A 26148-nucleotide genomic window follows, 5' to 3' on the forward strand; every position below is an offset into this window, starting at 1 on the left:
ACCTGCGCCTTCCTTACAAATTTCATTCTAAGTATGTATTTTAATTTTGATGTAATGCAAATTGACACTCGGAAAAACAGATAGATGCATGATATTTTTTTCTTTTTCAAAACATACTGGCGCATATGTGAAATGCAGTTTGATTGTAAAAGTTGATATTATTTTATGGATATATGTCAGAAAAATCCTACTGCATTCCAAAATGTCTAACTAACGACATTAACATCTTTGCAAGAGCTACCTTGATATGAGGTAAGTGGCATCTCAGCGACACTTTAGTCGATGCAGGTTGCCGGTTAATGTTTTAACAATTAACGAGATATACGCGTAGAATAAACATTACAAAGAGAAACAGATGTTAGTTACAGTGGTGGTAATAGGCAGATTTCAATCAATACAGATTCATTGAAACGCAAATGATCCGCTTTCAATATCCAGTCGAACCTTCCCTAAAAGCAATTTGTAAAATATAACTAAATCCTTCCATAAAGGCAACATTTATTACAACGAACCTGTCTACAAAGGCCACCTTTATAACAAAAACCTGTCTATAAAGACAACCAACATCAGTTCTGAATATAACAAAATTCGTCGTGTATGAACCGCTATATTCCCTTAAACCTCTATTTGTCTTTATAGAGATATTTGACAGTAACTGTCCTCTTTGCACCTTGGGATAAATGCCAAAAGCCTCAGGTTGGGCACTGAGCTATCGCTAAACTGGTGTTATGTTAGAATCAAAGTTGGTAAGTTTTTGACGTATTGCTGCTTCGTGAGTCCTTTTAAAGTTTTATCAAAGACCCTTAACTCTAATACAGTTTCTAGATAGGTTAATAATTTAAGTAGCGTGGCTAATTATAATGCGCAGGACCTGCGAATTTGTCATGACGCATTCCAAGATTATATATGATCGAGAGCAAAATATTTTGATTTCAAAAATGGACCAAGATGAACAACTTCTTGCTGCCGGAAGTGACACATTTAACGCACATTAAGGCATATGTTAATAGGACACTAGGCTAGACCCTTATCATACCTAGGACAGCAAATTCATTGGACGAAATTTCGAGTAAAAGAAAACTCCAAGGTGAATATGATGATGACAGAAGGGTGAACAATTATAGAACTGAAAATCGTAGGACAAAATTTTGAGTTAAATCAAACTACAAGTTGAATCTGGTGGGAACGGAAAATCTTAGGATGACCGAATATGGAATGGAAATCCTAGGACGGGCTTTAAAGAGAAAATCTTGGGGCAAATCATTTTGGAGGGAAATTATTGGGTGAAAAATACGTTACTGAACATTTTAATTGATTCAATTTCAACATTTTTACTTGACATAGATAAATTCAGTAGGATTAGACCTCAGGCATAGCCTATCTAAGTATTCTTCTTAAGGTGACAACAGGTGGTAAGAAATACAGACAAATACATATATACACATTGACATGATATATTAATTTAAGGGAAAGTAGCTCCTTGAAGTAAGTAGACTTGTCCAATATACTTCAGAAAAGTAACCCTTTAACTAGGGTACTTAATTTGAAATACTTACTAACTAGTATGTCATTAGTGAATGATAGTAAACGATAAACCATTGGCATTCATATGTATATACTATTGATCATAAATATTAGGTGGTATTGAATTTAACTCCCAAACAAATACAGGCCTTACGTTAATTAATGTGGTATGTAACATCTAAATAATTATTTAGTATCATTAAACATCTGCGTATCACACAAGCAGCTTTTGCAAGGGGACGAGTGCGAAAGCACTATACACAAACATATTATCAAGTACAATGTATATACTAGGATAGGTAAAAATTGATAATTATTGGATTGTTATGAAAGTCAAAGTTGCTTATTATGTAATATAAAACGTGATAATGGATGTTGGCGAAAACACTAGTAATGTATAAGGTAACAGTGTAAAACGACACATATTGACTCATATAAGTGCACTTACGTAAAAAGACGAAATAAGAACCACTAGAATTTGGAATTCTTTTCAATGAAATGTAATTTGTCATTGTTGTATATTCCTTTGACATTCAATGCAGTATACAATGTTTATATGCACGGTATCATGTCATTAAGTTTATTTTGCATTAGAGACCGGTTTTCTTGGCGTTCATTCCGAAATATGATATGGTTGGTTTCAATGTGACTTTAATGATGATTTTGTTAAGTAACATTAACATATAATACCTCCAACAGTTAAATGGGACAAAATTTATTCAAAATAACATTGGTGTCATTGCTGACATAAACGAATATCTAAGAACGATGACTTTTATCCCCGAGGTTTGCCGTAACATTCATGCCGCTTTTGTAATACTTTGAATAGTGAAATTGTACAGAATATAAACATGTATTTGCCGCTCTTCTGAAATCTTGTTCAATATTGAAGTATGAAATTTATTGAATTATGGTCAATTGTACCTCCCATTGAGATATTGACCTTTTGAGCTTTCCTCCTTCGCTTCTTTGGTGTCAACACTTAATATCACTAAGCTTTCCTTAACAGTTTTGAAGAGTTCAGGAAACAGTCGTCTGATGTAGTTTATCCATTTTTGACTTTACTGTATGAAACTCTTAATTTGATATAATTCTTTATTTATTTTTATGAGGATCACAAACAGCCTTAGGGCTACAAGATGTAAACTCTTAATTTGATCGAGGTATTCTTGCATCCTGTATGTCTTTTCTACAAACTGGTAGTATACACTGTCATAGGACACCGATATGGGAAAACTTTAATCTGAGATATGATTGGCATCAGTTGTAAGTACGTTTATTAAGAGCATTTTCAACAGGAGGGGGAAGAATGCACAGGCATGCCGCGTAAAACCATATACCTTGGCTGCCAAAGAAAAAAAAAATGTGTAAGCTAACAGATTGTAAATCTATATGTGTCATGGTCTATTGCCAAACAAACTTGTAGTTCGCTGGCTAGGACTTGTCTGGTAAAGATATGCTAATTCGTTGAAAATATTCGTCAATTTGATTTTAGCGATACATTATTATAATAAAATTCCTTAAATTATGTCATTTTGAATTGAAATATATATTTACCAAAAAATCATAGTTGCATTTATATTATATGTGAATTAAATTACTTGTAAATATATCAATTTTTATCTGTTGTGCAATCTAAAGTTAATAGGTAACTATAAAGACATACGATTGAATAAGTATCAATACAAATCATTGCGGTATTTCCAAGTTTTAGATAACGTGTTCCATAGTTAATAGATATTAGGTTATCAATATTAGTTTTTGGTGATAATAAAAGGTATCACGTTCATTCTCATGCATTTGGATTAAAGTAATGTTATCTAAACAAATGTTTGAAATTATAAGATGTTAATATATTGAGCTGAAGCCTCTTTGGTAAGAAGGTGCCGTATAAGAAGCGAAGGACGTTTATCCTTCCGGAACACCTGATCATATTCTACTTGTTCTGTCTTGTTCGCATTTGCCCTGGCGTTTTCAATTTTGAGTTAGAATAGAATGACGGTTCCTGTCAATGTAGGTATTCTCGATTCATTTTGATATTTATGAAAATATACGTCATTAGAATTGATGCTGATTAGTTATTATTGATGGCTTTATGAGGTGATGGCCATCTGTAAGCAATTTCCTGAGCTGTCTAAAGATGTTATATCTAATATAAATAATTCATAAGAAAATACATTCACACTACCATTTTTTTCTGTAGAAGTATAACAGTTTTAATCACGACATGTTGTTTCACGATATTTCAAATCTCAATATACTGTACATTTCTGTTTATCAAAACAATTTATGTCACAAACCTTGATATCCATATTCTTGGGATAAGTGATGATATTCTATCTACTGTTCTTAATTACAAGTTATTTGATATTGTCTGGTTTACCTACGGTATGATATATGCACTTAAACCTGGTTTTCCCCACCTTGAACTTTTCAGTGGCCCCCTTGAGAATCTATAGTTTGTTCATATTTTGTATTTTGCACCCCCCCCCCCCCCCCCCCCCCCATTCCCGTCTTGAAGTTCAAAGTCGCATTACAGCATTGTTTGTATATAATGGTTGACCTTTTTGACAACTCTTATAACATTTGCCGTAAAAATCAACACTTCATCAGTATTTATGACTACGGAGTGTACCTCAGATTATGTTGTTCACGATTCTTATGGTTTTCGTGTTTGGATTAAGATTTGTCTTAAATCAATATCTCCAAAAATTTAAAGAAAATGTTAAACACAACTTTTATTTAATACATTGGTGTCACTCTCTATATAAACTTAGATATATGTAGCGTTCAACTTACTTTATATCGGGTTCAAAGTGTATAACCTATTAGCAAGATAAGAGCGGTCAGAGTAGTCCATTATAGTTCAAGTTTTTTTTAAGGTGATTTTTTTATGAGAAGAAACCACTGAAAATTAATTCATTTCTGATTACAACTGTGATTGCAAATCTAAATATTCCCGATAAAGGCATTATCCTATATTTCTTATTGATATTTTGCCACCAATTTGGAGCCCGGACACGTTAACTTACTTCGGATGTATAAAAATCCGATTTTAATGAATAAAATCGAAAAAAAACCCCCAAAAAACAAAAAAACCCAGTATACTCCTTACCAGTAGATTTGTTATTCACAAATTCTCCAATGCATCATCAAAGCGAAATGTACTAGGTCTATTAAGGTCATAATGACAGTTTTTAGAGCTAATCGATATTTAGTGACATAGTTTTTTTCAGTCATGTTCTGTTTTCTCTGAGTATACAAAACCCATTGTGTTTGATGAACTGCATTGTGTCTTCACACCTGCAGAATCTATTTTTGTGTAAATATTTATTGTTTTTTTTCAACAGCATTTTAAAATCTCATGTTTATGTTCTTATTGATAGAGACCGTTTGCCATTAGCAGTCATTTTATATAAGCTTTACAGGTTTACGCCTGTTGACAAGTTTATTAGGATTTAAGTATAGCTGTCGTTACATTGACACCTACCTGGTTAAAGGAAAGTCAATATCACTGTAGGCTCTTTTATACGACTTACATACAATTTAAGCACTAAAGTTATTGATATCCAACATCATTACCACCATTAAATCACATTCTGACGCTACAAAAATATCTCTAATTACAAATTAAGTGTGGTGTTTACAATAAAACGCATTCATTATGCGCTTTCATCGTGACATACACTCGGAAGTCTGTTTAAAAGGTTATTTCGTTCAGTTATGTAGATATATTTAGCATATGAATTTTAAGGAGAAGGAGGATTTACCTCATGTAAGAGGATATGTATTCATACAATCAGCACTAAAGCATCATACGGATTCACACGATGTATAAAATTTAAAAATATCATACCAAAATTACTCCAAATGGAACATGTTATACAAATATACAAACGTGTCTCTGTTATTCCTAATTTCTTAGCCTTTGACCTGGGGACAGACTCTTTTCACTTCTCAAGTCACCTTTTTGGCTCTTCAAATGTCTCCTTGTTCTTTTTCCCTTCAACGTCCGTAGCTTCAAGTTGACATTAGATGAGCAAAGATGGTGGCTTTAGATGGTAAACGAATCTTTTTCCTCGTCCAGATATTAGATAAGAAATGAAGATACATGCTTGTTTATTTGTGAAATTTAAAATGCGCACGATTCATTCTAATTATGCTTACATGATACAAATAATGATGAAAGGGAACCAGATTGAGTATTTAGCTGCCTTGCTTACAGTCATAATAAATGTAAGAGATTTGAAGGCAAACAGCATATTGCACTATAACACATTTCAAAGATGCTATTTCATGGCTATATTAATGTTGGGACAAACCCGATAAACTGTTTCCTTCGGCCTGCGGCCTCGGAAAACAGTCCATCGGGTTGGTCCCAACACATCGGGGAAGAGTTTTGACTGTTGACTGATAAGGCATGAAACTGTAAACTGTTAAATACCCTAAATGAAAACGACAAATTCATTATTAAATTTTTTTTTTTTAATTTTTAATTTTACGAACGGATGTAAAATGCTAGGTCAATGTTGATTTTTAAATATTTCGTAGGAGTAAACAATAACCACAGCTTAAAGAGTCATTTCGATAAGAAATAGACCAGAAAGGACCTAGATAGATAATGTTTGTGCAATAATTATGGAGCAGAAGACTTTATTCATCCGGATTGCCTAGCCTTGTACTCCTTTTATTTGGTTTAAGGTCTCCGTGCAAAACTATAATTTTGTTTCAATTCTGCTATCGGTTTTCCGATTTTAAGTCGGAATAATGGTTTCGTTATTATGTCTGTATTCTTATTTTTTATGTCCTTATGCGCTCATATGCTCAACAAGGAAGGTTATTTTCTAAAAGTATTCATTTCTATCCTCAATCGAAAGTGGAAAGTCAAGATATAAAATTTATAAAAACACTGCATTTATAGGTTCAACAAAGAATGTTTACCTCATGAAATTTTTGAAAATTTGCACTATAGTGACATTCAATTAATTGCAAGAAGCTGTATAATTTTGTTTGATGTGATGAAAAGGAGCTTAAAGTAAAATGTCATGGTAAAAAAATGTAATAAAAATGTAAGTGTGCTTATGTTAAATAAACAACAAATACTATAAAGCTCATATATGTCATCTTATAACATGTAAACATATTTATTTAACTCTTTAAATTTTAAAATATTTTGATTTAAGAAAATATATCAGTGAAAGAATACATATTTTTGTATTAGTAATGCTATATTTCCATTTATATTGAAAGCCTGTATTTGGAATGATATATATTTATACCATAATAAGTTCCAGAATTGAATGGACTTCGATGCACACAATCTGAAATGGTCTATCTCTCCGTACAATGCGTTCTTGTTGACACTTGGTGTCACGTGGTTTAAATGTATTCGTTGCTAAATCGATTGGCACGTTGAAGTGTGACATTAAACAGTTTCATTGATAAATCAGTGTAAAGTGAAAACGAGGCTACCGCATACTACACCGCAGCGTGAAGCATGAATGGCTTATGTTACTATCTGTTAGCGTCCCCAATCGTTAAAGCTCTGTTAACTTTATAACAAAACTTTATTTTCACATTTTATTAAAAAGTTAACATAAATCTAAAGCTAAATGTGTATTTCATTGTCATTTAAGGTGAATTTTTATAAATCATATCTTACCTAAAACATTTTATGTAAATACAGCTTGATTAGAAAAATATGGATTGTAAGAAACAGATATTAAGTTGCACGTATAAAAATACTTATACCCAACATCAGCACTACACGACACCATGTTGATTGATATTTGCTTCCTCCACGCTATTACTCGGTTACTTAGTGTACAAAAAATCTCTCCATCTATTTTTTTCTGAGTTAGATCAATATCCTGCTGAAATAAAGAGATTGAATTCATTTACGTAAACAAATAGCCAATTTAAGTAACTGTTGAAATATCATCAACATCCTCCATTAATTTCAAAGTAGGTAAGTCCATTGCGTCATCAACATGACGTGTTAATCGATACTATTGAATCAGATGAAATATTACCCTTCCTGTAGATAATATGCGTAAAACATTAAACTTAAAGAAGATTGTTCAAAACACACACAAGATATTATCACCCTTAGAGTAAGAATGAATAAGACTGCATCACACAGCTGTTTCGTCCTTCTAGGACTCGTCAGTGATGATAGGTACATCATACAGCTGTTTCGTCCTTCTAGGACTCTTCAGTGATGATAGGGACATCATACAGCTGTTTCGTCCTTCTAGGACTCGTCAGTGATGATAGGAACATCATACAGCTGTTTCGTCCTTCTAGGACTCGTCAGTGATGATAGGGACATCATACAACTGTTTCGTCCTTCTAGGACTCGTCAGTGATGATAGGGACATCATACAACTGTTTCGTCCTTCTAGGACTCTTCAGTGATGATAGGGACATCATACAGCTGTTTCGTCCTTCTAGGACTCGTCAGTGATGATAGGAACATCATACAGCTGTTTCGTCCTTCTAGGACTCGTCAGTGATGATAGGGACATCATACAACTGTTTCGTCCTTCTAGGACTCGTCAGTGATGATAGGGACATCATACAAATGTATCGTCCTTCTAGGACTCGTCATTGATGCCAAGGGCTTACGTGCTGATGATAGGAGGCGATCGAAATTCGAAATAGATAAAAAACGGTTTACGTAGGTATTCTCTTGTTACTGAGAGAGTAATTCAGCCGAACCTCGTTAACTTTATTACTTTAGGTTTCAATTATAAAAACATATATATCGAGTAGCCCAGATAACCACGTATATTTTCACTTCGAATTAAGCAGGGATGTCGTGTTATCAATGTTGAGAATTACGAAAATATGTTGACCTTCAGCATACCTTGATTTGGCCTCTGCAATTTGAGAGTCTTCTGATAAAGCTCATATTCGGCTCTCGCTGACATGCCTTTGAGATGGACATATTGTTTTGTTTACTCTTTTAAACTTTCTTTCGTTGCGATCCTTATTGTCACTTTTGTTATGGATAGAATAGAATAACTCTTTTAGGGGTTTTCGTGGACCGGGGAATTTCGTTTGTGCATGTTTGTTATCAGTGTTTGCTAGCTACAGTTATATCATTTTTTATGGTTTGTTTTTGTTTAACGTCCTATTAACAGCCAGGGTCATTTAAGGACGTGCCAGGTTTTGGAGGTGGAGGAAAGCCGGAGTACCCGGAGAAAAACCACCGGCCTACGGTCAGTACCTAGCAACTGCCCCACGTAGGTTTCGAACTTTGCTAGCTACAGTTATATCACGTGCGTGAGCTCGCGATTAAATCATATGCATATACATTTTCACCTTAAAACCTTGAAAAACGTTTTCCGAGTTATGTGATAAAAATTACATTACATTCTCGTATGGAATGAAAACTCCTATATATTACATATAATGATTGAAAGCAACATTATCAAATGCAATTTTATTTGTTATTTCTCTGTGCTTTGCATCTCTTATGGTGGTAGAGGTAGACATTTTCCTACCTTTTTTCCTACTCGTGGACATTTTTGAAAATCTGTGCCGTAATGTTTAGATTGGAAGAGTCACCACCGTCCATCAGTTTCACAATTTTATACACATTCACTAAAGTAGCAAACCCTGCTTGAGGCAACCATTGTTGTTAGCAGAAATCGAAGTTGGTAAAACTAGAGATGTTCCGAAAATCTAAAGGGAGATATACCAATTTTTTTTATGGCAACACTAGGTTTCCTGTTTAATTCGAAACGATATTTTGTACTTTGTCACTCGTGTCCTTTCTGTAAATAAAAACAACAAAAAACCCAAATGAATGGCAATGAAAATAATTTTGTACCTAAGATACGGTTTATAAGACACAAATATATCTCAAATCGCACTGAATATATTAATAAAGTTGGAGTGTCACAACGAAACAAAGACACTATAAGTAAACACGGTGTCAGATGTTTATAGCAATATTCGTGGCTGATTTTAAATGTCTGACTTTTACTGCTGAATGGATGGCTTCGGTGAAAAATGATACCTAGAAACTCTATAAAATGAATGGAATGAGGGGTAAATATCTCATAAACTTGATCATATACTATCGCATTCTGATTTGCTACATTTTTATTATTTTATTTTTGCGGTTTCACCAACATCGAAGAAACTATCACTACAGTATCATGCTATTTTTCCTGCACGTTAATTTGGAACTCTCTCTATCTAAATGATATATATACATATAAATAAAAATCATCTTATTGTCCACTTGAATTATTTGTTTTTAATGTTTTTCCTTTATTTACTTACATATAATATTATAATTGACACTTTAGGTCCTTAGCAACACTGAGAAGTCTTACAGGGATATATGATGCAGTATAATTTATTTTTTATTCTACTATATCATTCTATGAATGTCCCCATTAACGTGATTTACGAGGCAAATATCGGCTACTTACGGTAACAACTAACACTACAATGGTTTCAGAGATGCAAGCTGAAGAAGAAAATTGGGAGGTTGACATTATGATTTCATGGGGAAATATCATATCCCTATGTCCGTTGCAACTACCCTAATCTAAAAATTGATTTAGGTTTTTCATGATGGGTGTCGTGGGTGAAGCAGAAGAAGCTTATCCTTCCAGACATGTTGGATTTGTTCACCTAGTACTCTTTAAGTCTCCATACAAATTCATATTGCTACGAATTGGAGTTAGAATTACAGTTTCGCTTCAATGTTTATGTTCTATGTTTTTTTGTGTGTTGAAAATAATATTTTTGTATTGAAAAATTTTTGTGGTGAAAGATGCTATTTGTGTGAGAAGAAAGTGCGATTTTTGTGTTGAACGGTAATATTTCAGTATTGAAATGTGCTATGTAGAATGGTAATGAAAGAAGCTTAGTATTCTTACTTCTTCGCTAGGAGTTTAACGTTTTTGCAATATCTGCAATATGGCTATGTTCACGTGCACTGTGTTGCTTGAAGGAATTCTGTCTAAATTTCATATTAAAATAGTTTTAAGATTTTAACTAACCGGGCGTAGCGATTGCAGCAAGCAATATAATATAAAAATAAGTCTCAGCGACAAGAGAGTGCAAGGGTAATTTACATTTTGTGATAAGATAAACGATAATTTTCTTTAAGCTATTGCTAATAAGTCAATGGTATGTGTAAATGTCATATTTTGACATGTGAATTTGCTTCAAAGAGGTAAATCTATAGATACGAATAATAGGATTAAAGGAAAAGTTATCTATAAACTTACTGAATAAAATAAGATATTGACTAACAATAAAATTTCATAAATGGATATAGAGATTCGCTTACTTCATGCTTGATGCAGGAAAGATACGGAAAAGGGATGTATTGTGATTTGACATAAATATTAGACCAAATACTCAATTAAATTGAAGACGTTTTGTGCTCAAAACAGCTGTGTTCGGTACTGAGTAGTCTAGATAACACTTTGAGAGTTTTCTAATGATGAGTAAGACAGTTAATATGTGTAATAATGGGTTTTAAATAACGACAGGCAGGGCTGGATTTCGAATATATGGATATTGATGTGATAGTCTAAAAGATAAACTATCGTAAAGTACATGTGACCGAGCAACTTCAAAATGCAGCATGTCAAATTTTTTATATAAGATTGCGACAAAGGCAATTATAAAAAGAATAAATTATGTGAAATAATAATTATTTTAAAATGACAATGGGTTTGTACAAGAAATAAAACATGCTGAAACACTTTTATTCCTTAACTAACACAACACACATTATGAAAACAATCTTAAGGAATTATATATATCCTTGCACCTCATCAGTGATGCCAAAAGTATTGAAACCCAGTCGAGAATATTGTAAAATCATAATCTCTTTTTGATTAGTTTGTTTATTTCATTCTAAAATAAATCTGTCTTTTATAATCTATAGTTGTTAATGTCTTTCATAGCCGATCTGTTTCCTTGGGGGTGTTGCAATCTACTGTATAGGTAGTTGAAGGAAACAAGGGTCACATTAGTACATATACAATACAATGTACATCCAAGTTTGTACATTGTATGTATGTATGTATGTATGTATTTTTTCCAAGTCCAAATGTTAAACGCAAATGCGATTTGAGAAGATGGCTTTTTGACGATTGTTGCGGATATATGCAGTAGATGTAGCAACACGACTGGATCAATATTTGCCTGTCAGTGTTACAGTTGGGTTGAATTTTCTTTGGAACCATAACACTATATACTGAGAGTTTTTACTTGAATACGTGGTACTGAAAGGTAGATCCCCAAATTGGACAAGTATTGTTGATGTAAGTTAGTGTGCTTTGCAATAAATATTGGAAAATAGTTATTTAAGCGAACGAGGCAGCCCTCATTCCACTAGTAACGTTGATCTGATCAACAAGATGGACGTTTATATTTCCCTCGAATTTCACGTTTCTCCTTATAAATGTTCTTCATAACAAATATCTAGCAAGATGATCTTTTCAAACTACGATAATTCAAATTGCTTGACAGTCTGATTTCGTTTCCCATAAAGTTTGGTTGGTAACGTATTAATTCTCAAGGTTTTATATATTTGAATGATGCATGATGTTTCATTTCAGGTTGTATACTTACGTTGCAGAAATAAGCATTAAACATACCATTTCAACAGTACACTGTGTAGGTATATGGGCCGTGACATGACGATTTCCAAGTTTTATTGCATGTCGTATACAGGGTTTAACCATTAAATATGTCTCCATTGAAAAGATAACTATTGGAAGATAAATGTATGTGTGTATTAATATAACATTCGTTGACAAATGAAAGATGTGACATAGCAATTTAAAAATTTCCTATAGAATTAAGCTGGAGTTATAGCATCATTTCAATTTCTGAACAGACAAAATGCTTAAAAATATTCAGCAAAAATGAGGTAAAGTAAAAGCCGACTTAATGTTACCTATATATTTATCACCATTATATATCGAACCAGGACGTCTCCATTTTCATAACTTCGAATTTTTTTCTAAAGACGAGTGAGAAATATGGAGTTAAAAGGATTTCATAACAGACACACAGGATATTAGCACCTTTCTCTTTCTATACCAAGGCTTGAACAAACAAAAAAAAAAAAAAAAAAAAACCCGCAGGATATAAGCACCTATCTGTACAAAGGATTGTACAATATACACTCAAAATATTAACACTTATATGTACAAAGGATTGTACAGAGGACACACAGGATATTAGCACCTATCTGTACAAAGGATTGTACAGAGGACATACATGATGTTATCACTTATCTGTACAAAGGATTGTACAGAGGACATACATGATGTTATCACTTATCTGTACAAAGGATTGTACAGAGGACACACAGGATATTAGCACTTATCTGTACAAAGGATTGTACAGAGGACATACAGGATATTAGCACCTATCTGTACAAAGGATTGTACAGAGGACACACAGGATATTAGCACTTATCTGTACAAAGGATTGTACAGAGGACATACAGAATATTAGCACCTATCTGTACAAGGGATTGTACAATATACACTCAAATATTAGCACTTATCTTTACAATGGATTGTACAATATACACTCAAAATATAAGCACTTTTCCATAGAAAAGATTGACTAAAGACACATATAAGCACCATTATATACTTTCTATACAAAAGGCACACAAGATATATGCACATTTCAACATAAGTTGAGAGTAAAATACAACAGAGCCAAAATAATTGAACTGCAAAGTTCAGCTGTTTCGCTACTCTCTAGGACTTGTGAGTTAGGCTAAGGGTATAAAGTGTTTAAAACGCCCTTTAGTGAGAGAAAGAAGTGAAATGAATCTTGATACACGTATGTATAATGACTCGAATTCGTTTCGTTCACCGCTTCAGATGCAATGTCATCAAACCTTATATGAAGCACGATGTGCGATGAAAAAATTATACGTATATACAGACGTTCACGCCCAATTGCCTTTTCTCTATAGAGAAACACAACATGCCTGATGACATTTAAGTGAGCACCCAATACCCGATAAAAGTGACATAAATAGAAGGGTGACCCTTTAATGGGTACATCTTGAGTGTTAACCGGAGATACATTTGTATTACTTTCTTCCGCAATGTTGAAACAGGATGCCTATCAGTTACGACAAGGCAATTACAATTTGAAAAGTTTTACAATTTTGGTTTTATTCTCACCAATGCAGTCACCTGTGCACATTTTTTTCATAAAGTCTATGCATTTTAAAGAAGTAAATATGACCTAAACAAATCGTCGAATCATTCATAAGAGGCTGTGCTTTATTAAGTCTATTAAAAGCATTACACTTATATGGGAATGTAAGACAAGTCCTTTGTGAAAAAAAACAACAAACGCACTCAGACTAACGTGTTAATATCTTAAAGACGCATGAAGCTATGTATAACTATATAAAGGTTTTGGCCTTCTGTTTTCAGTGCAGGTGTCTTGATAGATCTGTCCTTATAAATTTACAAGATTTGTATGTGAACATCAATTGCTTGTCAGCACGCACTGGGACCCTTGGTATGCATAGAGAAATTTTAACAACATAGTTGGTGAATAAAGCATACATAAAATTCGATATAACTAACCTTTGAATGCTTAACAAAAAAATCTTGCCCCCCCCCCCCACAAAAAACGAAAATAAAGCAATAGTGTGTTAAGGGTCATACTACACTCATACCATATTTATTGATTTCATCCAATCAGAGACCATGGTTCGGCTGACCGGTCGGTTGACTGATTGAAAAACATACGGGAACACTCGTTTCACAAGATTCGTTGAATTCCTACGGTATTCTGAAAACATGTTGGACACCTCATCGACGGAAGATTTAAATAAAAATGATAATGATAATAATAAGAAGCGGAGTAAAACAAATTGGTCACGAAATTGTGTTTGGAAAAAAACAACCAAACAAACATTTAAACAAAAATGTTAACGGACGTGCCACACGTTCTGTTTCATCGTTTGATGAATGCATTGCATCGTGTAACATTTCTTGGAATGCTTCCAAATCGTCCTCAGTAGGACTGAAGAAGGTAACTTACAAACCAATGATATTCTCGCTTTTATAGTTTTTGCTGTTCTTGCGAACGGGTTGAACCTTTTCTTCGTGAGCTTATTCTTTTCCTGGTTGTTACATACGCATCAAAACACCAGCAATTGATAAATGTGTAGTATTTTAAACTAGGGATGATAAATCGGGTGAAAATGCGAACTTTAATAGCCGCAAAAATGAGGAGGCTACATAAACTAACATGTTTATCCTCATCTATCTATCTTTTTTTGCATCTGTACCATTTTTACTCTACATTCGTAAATGACCTATATATTAGATTTATAAGCAGACACTGGGACATTTTCATAGCATGAACATAGGAGGCGACTAATGTGGAACCTCCAGCAAAATTGGCTTTTCACATTGCTCTTCACATGTAAAGGAATCATACCTTAGCAATAAGCTATTTTCAAACATTTATATTGAGAGTATATACTCTGTAGCAGTAAAAAAATAAATCTGCGAGGAAAACTTGTTTTTCAACTTCTGCTTCCTTCTGTCGCGTCTTGCCATTGTGTTCATATCTCGAATAATATTTCTATTTACATGGGCTTCTTCAACATGTCGATATATCCGTTTCCGGTTCCAAAGCAATGTCATACACCTGATCATATTCTGGTGGTCATTGGACAAAGTTAAAGGATCAAAGATCATATTTGCATTAATGCATAAGAGAGGGGGAATTCATGTCTTACAGAAATGATATTGATTAAAAAATATCGCTAAAGGTCCTATCATCGTTGGTATTCATCTTCAAAAGAGCTGAGTTCTCCGAAAACTAAATAACCTAAAGCAAGAAACAGTTTGGTTGCTATTGCCGGTTGGTTGCAATGCCATGCGAATGTTAATACCTATCAGCCAAATACATTAACAACTTACGTTTTTGCAGGTAGCTATTAAATAAACTGATAAGACCTGGTAGTGTGTATTCAAGTTGATAAAAATAGATTTTCCGTAACGTAGATATCCCTGTATATGAAGAATCCCAGTTGACCCTAGTTGTTCAGTGCAGTACTCAATGAACACTGACACAAGCCGTTTATTTGTACTTATCTCTTTTCAAATATTTCTGCAGACAGACTTTTAATCATATCCGGTACATTTGTCTTACATTGTTACATGCCATGCATTTAAATATATAAATTATTAGTGAAGTGCTATTTTTCTATTTCGAAAATTCATTTGTGCATTTTGTAGAAAAAAAGATAATTGTTATTTTAAATAATCATGATTTTCCTAAATAGGTTTGCTCCTTGAATTATATCAGGCTAACAAATCCTTTTACAGTTGTTAAAAATACTTAAATAATGCATTTTTATTGTGCTACACATGTACTTAAGTCATTTTGTGAAGCTCAAGTAAATGTCATATAATGATTTAATTCGTAAAAGTGAATGCCACAATCATATCTAAAATCCAGAAAATGAACATAATGTGAAAACAGACGGATACGTGATACAGAGAAATTTCCTGTTTTCCTTTCAGCTCTGTCCTCCTGCGCTTTGGTGTCTTCCATAGTTATCTAATTAACACATATATCCATATGACTGTTCTTTCTTTCTATGCTTTGATTTATTTCATAAGAGTCTCCTGAACACCTGACCCCATATGACTGCTCTCTCTCTATCTCTCTCTTTCTTAGCTTTGTTTTATTCCATTAGAATCTCCCGAACATCCGTTCCCTTATGACTGTTCTGTCTTTCTGTGCTTTGCGTTTCATCCATTAAAGTCTCCTGAACACCCCGCCCCATTTTGCCTGGCTGTTGCGAGGACAAAAAACTCCTTAAATCAAGCATTAACGAAGAACCTGCACTAATCATACTTTGTTGTGGGGGACATTTGGTCTTTCGTGTTATAATCCCTCACATGTCTACATCATCGTACAGTACTCACACAGATTGACCTGCGATATACAAATCAATCCTCAACTTATGAGGAGTACACTCGTGCAGCAAGCACAATTCTAATATCGCCTGGTGGTCTTGCACTCAAACACCCACCCCAGGATAAGGCACCTTATCACTTCCTCGAGGATTTGGTATGCTTAACATAGAACTTGAAGCCGGCATTTGTGATAAAAAACTAAATAATTTATATACAGTGTATTGTCGGCAAACATATCAAAACAGGATTTAAAATACATGTATATCTTTCCATTTTTATTTCCAGAGGACGTTTATTCGTCCATGCGATATAGTTTCTTAATAATGGAAAATGCACAAGCGTTTTAATGTTTATACTGAATTTAAGAAATTGATTTTCATCTAGATACAATTTGACATTTAAAATATGATAATAAAACCTAAATTGTTTACCAAAACGCTTGAAAAACTATTCATTGCATTGTATATTCGTTTTCATCTGTCTGTTACTGGTCATATTTTTGCATTATGTTTAACCGTTGTGAACAACAACGAATGACCAAGATATCACCAGTGGGCCTCAATAACGCCTAGCGAGAACGCTTACCGTAATTTCTTGTGTTTTGCCTCCAAGCTTTATGATTTAAAACATTAAAAGAATGTCTTCTGTGGGCTATCTGATAAACTGGCAGCTATACGAGACTTGTTAAATCTAAGTTCACTTTTTGTGTTTCCCTTGTGTACAACCAGGTGCCGCTGTTTAAGTCAGAAATATGAATGGCACATTTACCTCTGTGTGGACATGTAAAGTAAAAATAACTCACAAGTAGAAACAGAAATATGTTTGTTAATACTGGTCACTTGTCAAGACATTACATGTCTCAACTGTGAGAGGCAAACACACAAAGCGAAGGTTTTCCCTGATTTTAATTTTTACTTGGCTTATGTGGGCAATCTAATGGTGCGGGCAATCTAATGGTGCGGGCAATACATATACAATTACGGTAAGTTCTATAGATTAATGACTGATAGTTTCCTGAGTAACCAGATGTGAATAGGAACACTTGGCCTAGGAAAGGGTGAATACATATATGGCACATGGCAAGGGGAATACTTGACACAAGGCATAGATAATACTTGACATAGGGCAGTATGAATATTTGACACAAGGCACAGTGAATACTATGCGCAGGACAGGGTGAATACTTGACACAGGACAGGATAAATATTTGGCACAGGGCAGGGTGAATACTTGACACATGGCAGGGTGAATACATGACACAGGACAGGGTGAATACATGACACAGGACAGGGTGAATACATGACACAGGACAGGATAAATATTTGGCACAGGACAGGGTGATAACTTGACACAGGGCAGGGTGAATACTTGGCACATGGCAGGGTGAATACTTGACACAGAACAGGATCTATACTTGACACATGGCAGGGTGAATACTTGACACAGGGCAGAGTGAATACTTGACACATGGCAGGGTGAATACTTGACACAGGACAGGGTGATAACTTGACACGGGACAGGGTGAATACTTGACACAGGGCAGGGTGAATACTTGGTACAGGGCAGGGTAAATACTTGACACAGGGCAGGGTGAATACTTGACACAGGACAGGATAAATATTTGGCACAGGGCAGGGTGAATACTTGACACATGGCAGGGTGAATACATGACACAGGACAGGGTGAATACTTGACACAGGGCAGGGTGAATACTTGACACAGGGCAGGGTGAATACTTGACACAGAACAGGATCTATACTTGGCACAGGACAGGGTGAATACTTGACACAGGACAGGGTAAATACTTGACACAGGGCAGGGTGAATACTTGGCACATGGCAGGGTGAATACTTGACACAGGGCAGGGTGAATACTTGGTACAGGGCAGGGTGAATACTTGGCACAGGGCAGGGTGAATACTTGACACATGGCAGGGTGAATACTTGGTACAGGGCAGGGTGAATACTTGGCACATGGCAGGGTGAATACTTGACACAGGGCAGGGTGAATACTTGACACAGGGCAGGGTGAATACTTGGCACAGGGCAGGGTGAATACTTGACACATGGCAGGGTGAATACTTGACACAGGGCAGGGTGAATACTTGACACAGGACAGGATAAATGTTTGGCACAGGACAGGGTGATAACTTGACACAGGGCAGGGTGAATACTTGGCACATGGCAGGGTGAATACTTGACACAGAACAGGATCTATACTTGACACATGGCAGGGTGAATACTTGACACAGGGCAGAGTGAATACTTGACACATGGCAGGGTGAATACTTGACACAGGACAGGGTGATAACTTGACACGGGACAGGGTGAATACTTGACACAGGGCAGGGTGAATACTTGGTACAGGGCAGGGTAAATACTTGACACAGGGCAGGGTGAATACTTGACACAGGACAGGATAAATATTTGGCACAGGGCAGGGTGAATACTTGACACATGGCAGGGTGAATACATGACACAGGACAGGGTGAATACTTGACACAGGGCAGGGTGAATACTTGACACAGGGCAGGGTGAATACTTGACACAGAACAGGATCTATACTTGGCACAGGACAGGGTGAATACTTGACACAGGACAGGGTAAATACTTGACACAGGGCAGGGTGAATACTTGGCACATGGCAGGGTGAATACTTGACACAGGGCAGGGTGAATACTTGGTACAGGGCAGGGTGAATACTTGGCACAGGGCAGGGTGAATACTTGACACATGGCAGGGTGAATACTTGGTACAGGGCAGGGTGAATACTTGGCACATGGCAGGGTGAATACTTGACACAGGGCAGGGTGAATACTTGACACAGGGCAGGGTGAATACTTGGCACAGGGCAGGGTGAATACTTGACACATGGCAGGGTGAATACTTGACACAGGGCAGGGTGAATACTTGACACAGGACAGGATAAATGTTTGGCACAGGACAGGGTGATAACTTGACACAGGGCAGGGTGAATACTTGGCACATGGCAGGGTGAATACTTGGCACGTGGCAGGGTGAATACTTGGTACAGGGCAGGGTGAATACTTGACACAGGACAGGGTGAATACTATGCGCAGGACAGGGTGAATACATGACACAGGACAGGATAAATATTTGGCACAGGGCAGGGTGAATACTTGACACATGGCAGGGTGAATACATGACACAGGACAGGATAAATATTTGGCACAGGGCAGGGTGAATACTTGACACAGGGCAGGGTGAATACTTGACACAGGACAGGGTGAATACTTGGTACAGGGCAGGGTGAATACTTGACACAGGGCAGGGTGAATACTTGGCATGTGGCAGGGTGAATACTTGACACAGGACAGGGTGAATACTTGACACAGGTCAGGATGAATACTTGACACAGGGCAGGGTGAATACTTGACACAGGGCAGGTGAATACTTGACACGGGGCAGGGTGAATACTTGACACATGGCAGGGTGAATACTTGACACAGGACAGGGTGAATACTTGACACAGGTCAGGGTGAATACTTGACACAGGGCAGGGTGAATACTTGACACAGAACAGGATCTATACTTGGCACAGGGCAGGGCTACTATGTGATACGGGGTAGGGTGGATACTGTAGTTTCATTGAATTTTCTGCAGCATTAAAAAAAAGCTTGTGGGAGCATTTTCAATGGAGCACATAGATATGGTTTAAAATGTTCATGACGATCAATTTGCAATTAATTAAGTTTATATATATGTACCATAATAATTATAATGAAACGAAGAAAAAATATTGTAATCATCTATTAAATAGTTTTGATATCCATAGTTTGGCTTATTTTTTATCATCTGTCAAATAAGAAAAAATATTTTCATTTGCCAAAAAAACGATGTGCTTTGGGCCCATGATTGTGTGTACTAAATATACTCACCTTCACTTTCATTTACTTTCAGGTACCGACGTTTGTAGACAAAGATATCAACATCAATGAATCACACGCGATCTGTGATTACCTCGAGGTATGATATTATATCACTCACATTTTTAGACACAAATGATTGTACAAAAGACAGATATAAGATATAAGAACATTTCTAAACAAATTAGGCGTAGTTACAGGAGATACCAAGGTAGAAACTAAAATAGGTCGAACGAAGGATCAAATCTAGATGGGAAAGTGTCATAACCGCATAATTCAATAATGATTTCATAACTGTTAATGTTGATTTCAAAAGAATGTCAAGTACATGTGTATATTAAAAAGATATCTATTTCGGACTCACAATAACATTAAAGAATGATTAATCGGAAAATAATTAACGTGATCTTCAATAATTCACAAAGTATGGCATGAAGTCATTATATATAAAGTCACTGAATTCCACGAATAATTTAACGTTATTCACCTCTCAACAATAAAAAATGAATTAATACTGTACCCGCTTGGCGTTTAGGTAGAGGTCACAAATTTGCAAACTCATTCTGTTTTCTATTCCTGAATTACCGCCTGGGTGTTACTGATAAGATTGACACTAACCTTCAACCTCTTCCATTTGTTCTCATCTTGCTGTCCTCTTCGACCTCTACAAGACATAGAATTAAAATATTGGGAATTCCATTATATGTGACTTTATAATTTCAATAGTGTCACCTCAAATACGAAACTGATAGATTATTGTGTCTATACATCTTTTCTGAAATACTTAAACATTTCCCTGTCCGTTTGAATAGTTCCTTACTTGCATTCTTGATTTTGATATTATCAGCCCCAACCATCACACACGTGTCCTAGAAGGACAAAGCATCAGTTAAGTAAAGCTCCTTATTCATTAATGTTCATATTTTGAACTTATTACTAGTACTTAATTCATATGTACATTTTCTATCCATTCGCGTTTCTTCTGAACATCCTATCAACATCTCTGCTCATTTCAGGACGGCCTCCTGTGTGGGTATGGTTTGTTTAATATTGTTTAACATCCTATCAACATCTTCGGTCATTTAAAGACGACCTCCCCTGTGTGGGTAAGGTTTGTTTACATGTTATATTGTTTAACATCCTATCAACATTTACGGTAATTTAAAGACGGCCTTCCTGTGTGGGTATGGTTGTTTAAATTGTTTAACATCCTATCAACATCTTCGGTCATTTAAAGACGACCTCCCCTGTGTGGGTAAGGTTTGTTTAGTATTGTTTAACATCCTAACAACATCTATACGGTTGTAAGGTTCAGTATTGTTTAACATCCTATCAGCATCTATGGTCATTTAAAGACGACCTCCCCTGTGTGGGTATGGTTTGTTTAGTATTGTTTAACATCCTAACAACATCTATACGGTTGTAAGGTTCAGTATTGTTTAACATCCTATCAGCATCTATGGTCATTTAAAGACGGCCTTCCTGTGTGGGTATGGTTGTTTAAATTGTTTAACATCCTATCAACATCTTCGGTCATTTAAAGACGGCCTTCCTGTGTGGGTATGGTTGTTTAAATTGTTTAACATCCTATCAACATCTATGTTCATTTAAGGCCGGTCTCACCTGTGTGTGAAATGCATGTATTGAATATGTGTTTTAGGAGGCTGTGGTATGTTCGTGTTTGTCTCCTTGTGATAGCGCGGAACTGATGCCGACTTTATAGTGTTACCTCAATGAAATATACTGCCGAAGACACCTAGCAGGACATACCACCCGGTCACATTATACTGACAACGGGCGAAACTGTTCAAAATATATAGTTCAGAACATAATTCCTTTATACCAATTTTATTTGCCTTTTGAGATCTGCCTATAATTGTATCGCCGTATATGAACAGTGTTGTAGCGGTTTTGATGGTGTGTTCCGCATAATTAAATCGTCAAAATATTTCACTGTCTTTCTAATTGAAACAAAAATACGATAACAATGGCTTTCAAATTAAAAAAAAAATTTCAAATTGGTACACTATTCTATAAGCAAGTCGCAAGAATAAACCCCCGCAAAAATAACCAGTTATGCGGCAAGGTTCCAGGTCTATATTCACAATATTAATGGTTTATCATTGCTGGTATGTGATTTCTAGAAATCCTTCTACACATACGTATCTATGTAATTATATATGAAATGCTAAATTTACCATGACCTCTAGGATTTGTGACCTCTGCCTGACTTTCAGACATGTTATGGCGACTGTGGAAAGAAACTCATCCCTTCAGAGAAAAGGGCTATGTCTCGAGTACTACAGCGAATGCATGAGGTAAGGAAACGCTCTGACAACATCTGTCACTCAATCAAACAACAATAAGCTACCACCAACGAAACATAATTATGTGTAGGTATTGTCCACTCACCGTCCTTCATACCTACCAGAGTCTGATATGCATCGTGTCCTTAACTTCGATTGCGTCACAGGCGTCTGCCTCTGGTTAGTATTAATTAAAAATTAGCCCCTTCTTCTGCTATATGTACGTTGATACAGTAAGAGTATTATAAAGTAATATTTGTTTCTATAAATACTAACCAGAAACAGACGCCTGTGAGTATATGCCATGTTCTTAAGACAAAAAAGGCATAAGTTCACATGTAGAAAATGTTTTATTCCCTTAAAGTTGGTATGACATTAATACGAATGATGAAGCTCGAAATACATTTTAACAAGACCAGACGAGTTACCCCCCTGGCTCGTGAAACTTATTCCACGCGTTGCCCAGGAAAGACAATCGTCGTATATTTCATCGGCATTTTTCAAATGAAATCCTGTCGAATCTAAGTTTCCGACAAAGTGATTGGAGATTGGAGATATCTAAAAAATAAATAAATACCCCCCCCCCCCCCCCCCCAAAAAAAAACCCCGCTCATATTCTATTTCAAAAGCCTTTAAAATGAAAGTTGTATCTCTTTAAACCCATAAAGTATAGAAATACGTGTGAGCCAACCTCTACATAGAAGTAGAGACATAAAAAGAAATTATACATTAACATTCTCTGTTTTCTTTGCTTAAACGCGTATCATTACCTACAGCGCTTCACTTCCTCTCATTTGTTTACTTGATAATTGAATTTTACGTTTACCCCTTGGAAGATCAGACCTTTTACTCATTGTAATTGTTGAAGGGTCTCAAGGGTTGATATTGATAGGTTTGTTAACATCCCCCCCCCCCCCCCCCCCCCCCCCCCCCCCCACCGTTCTATAGAGTATTCGTTGTTTTTCTTTGTTAAAAAAGTGTATTCTTATATCCGGAAAAAAGCCAGAAAGGCGCAAAATAGAGAGTGTCCTACAAACAATGATAAACTTTTATTTCTACTCGCCATAACCTGAATTTGGAGATTATTGTCTTGACAGTGTACAGCTGTTCAATTTAATTTACCATTACTTTACAGGCGCATAACAACTTTCAGAATGCTATTATAGAGAACATCATCTATTATTGTATGCTGACGGAGAAAGAAAAATGGGATCATGTAAGTGAATAGACTAAGAGAAAAAGAAATATCTGAATAAATAGAAATGTATAAACATATTTTTATATCACATATGCATGTAATTGTATTCCATTAAGTGATATATCGTATTAATTTGCAACGTACATGTAACTGCACTATGGAGTTGGTAAATTTTCAATTTCACAGTAATGATATATACATGTATATTTGTAAATGTTAGCGAAACGCAAATACTGTGTTGATTTTATCTTTTAAAATACACATATGTGTATTTTTTTTTATGTATGATCGTCTACATCTTGAAACGTCACAAGCAATTGCATAAAATAATGTAATCAACTAAGGATATCATTCAAATAAGCTAAATACAGAAAAAATGTATTTGATCTATTATTGTTTTAAACAGGACCTGTTAGAAAGAAAATATGTTATTGCAAGAAATGAATTGCAGCGTTGGGAAGATTACTTGAAGAAGGTAACTTTTATTTTATTTGTTTTTTTTTATTCTACATGTGTTCATTTTCGAATATTTTCATAAAACATAATAATGTACCAATCATACATACAACAATTGGTCATTGTTGTCAAAAAGGTATTAAGTAAATACATTTACCATCAGGAATAGTGAGAAATTAAACACATCAATAATGCACGTGCGTGTAAAAATAAATATCTAAATGAATAAAATAAATAAATAATAAAAATTAATAAAATAAAAAAACCCCAAAAAGACAGATAAATAATATAATTTAAAAAATAAACTTATAAAAAAATAATAAACATAAATATAAATAAATAAATGATATAAATAAACAAATAAAATCAGATAAAATAAATAAATAAAAGATAATAAATAAAAAAATACAGATAAATGAAGTAATTAAACAAAAAAAAAAAACATTAAAAAAATTAATTAAAAAAAAAAAGTAAAAAAAAAGTAAAAAAAAAACAATAACAAAAAAACAATAACAAAAAAAAAACCAAAAAACAAAACAATAAACAAGACGAACCAGCGTATTGAGATTAATGGACAAATCAGAAATCAAACAAAAAATAAACAAACAACAGACAGAAGAAGGCAAATCAAGTCGACATATTAATCTTATTCGTACGGTGGCTGATTTGTGTCATTTCGTCCTTTCGACTTTTCGTTCCGAAAAGACGAAAATTAATAAACCTTAAATTTCGTACTTTCGGGGCGAAAAATCGAAAATTAAGGTTTGATAATTTTCGTCTTTTCGGGGCGAAGGGAAAAAAGACGAAAATCAAGGTTTGTTATTTTTCGTCTTTCTGGGGCGGAAAGTTGAACAGACGATAAGACGAGAATTAAAGTCGCTAATTGAGTGCATTTATTTCGTCTTTTCGCGTATGACATTTTGTCATAAAGTGTATTCGGGGTGAACAGACGAAATTTAAGGTTTGTTAATTTCCGTCTTTTCGGGGCGAAAAGTCGAAAATGAGTGTACTGAATGTCATAAATCGCAGTGCACTTGATTCCGTGAATAAGTGGATTAAAACGACAATAATTGTTGATTTCATTCTCATTAAAGAAACAATAACTGTAGATTTCATACTCATTAAAGCGACTATAACTGTAGATTTCATACTCATTAATGCGACTATAACTGTAGATTTCACACTCATTAAAGCGACTATAACTGTAGATTTCATACTCATTAAAGCGACTATAACTGTAGATTTTATACTCATTAAAGCGACTATAACTGTAGATTTCATACTCATTAAAGCGACTATAACTGTAGATTTTACACTCATTAAAGCGACTATAACTGTAGATTTCATACTCATTAATGCGACTATAACTGTAGATTTCACACTCATTAAAGCGACTATAACTGTAGATTTCATACTCATTAAAGCGACTATAACTGTAGATTTCACACTCATTAAAGCGACTATAACTGTAGATTTTACACTCATTAAAGCGACTATAACTGTAGATTTCACAATCATTAAAGCGACTATAACTGTAGATTTCACACTCATTAAAGCGACTATAACTGTAGATTTCATACTCATTAAAGCGACTATAACTGTAGATTTTACACTCATTAAAGCGACTATAACTGTAGATTTCATACTCATTAAAGCGACTATAACTGTAGATTTTATACTCATTAAAGCAACTATAACTGTAGATTTCACACTCATTAAAGCGACTATAACTGTAGATTTCATACTCTTTAAAGCGACTACATCTGTAGATTTTATACTCATTAAAGCGACTATAACTGTAGATTTCACACTCAT

The 26148-nt window shown here is 34.9% G+C and overlaps 1 protein-coding gene across 1 annotated transcript in view; it reads left to right on the plus strand.

The window, feature by feature from the left end:
- LOC117316186 (glutathione S-transferase A-like) overlaps positions 1 to 26148 on the plus strand; it is a 31205-nt gene that overhangs the window by 649 nt on the left and 4408 nt on the right. The window contains exons 2-5 of the mRNA XM_033870699.1: positions 20408 to 20473; positions 22611 to 22691; positions 23815 to 23895; positions 24284 to 24352. Coding sequence (XP_033726590.1) covers positions 20408 to 20473; positions 22611 to 22691; positions 23815 to 23895; positions 24284 to 24352 — 297 coding nt within the window. The remainder of the gene's footprint in view (positions 1 to 20407; positions 20474 to 22610; positions 22692 to 23814; positions 23896 to 24283; positions 24353 to 26148) is intronic.

This window comes from Pecten maximus, chromosome 18, assembly GCF_902652985.1.
Source record: "Pecten maximus chromosome 18, xPecMax1.1, whole genome shotgun sequence".
Classification (NCBI taxonomy): domain Eukaryota; kingdom Metazoa; phylum Mollusca; class Bivalvia; order Pectinida; family Pectinidae; genus Pecten; species Pecten maximus.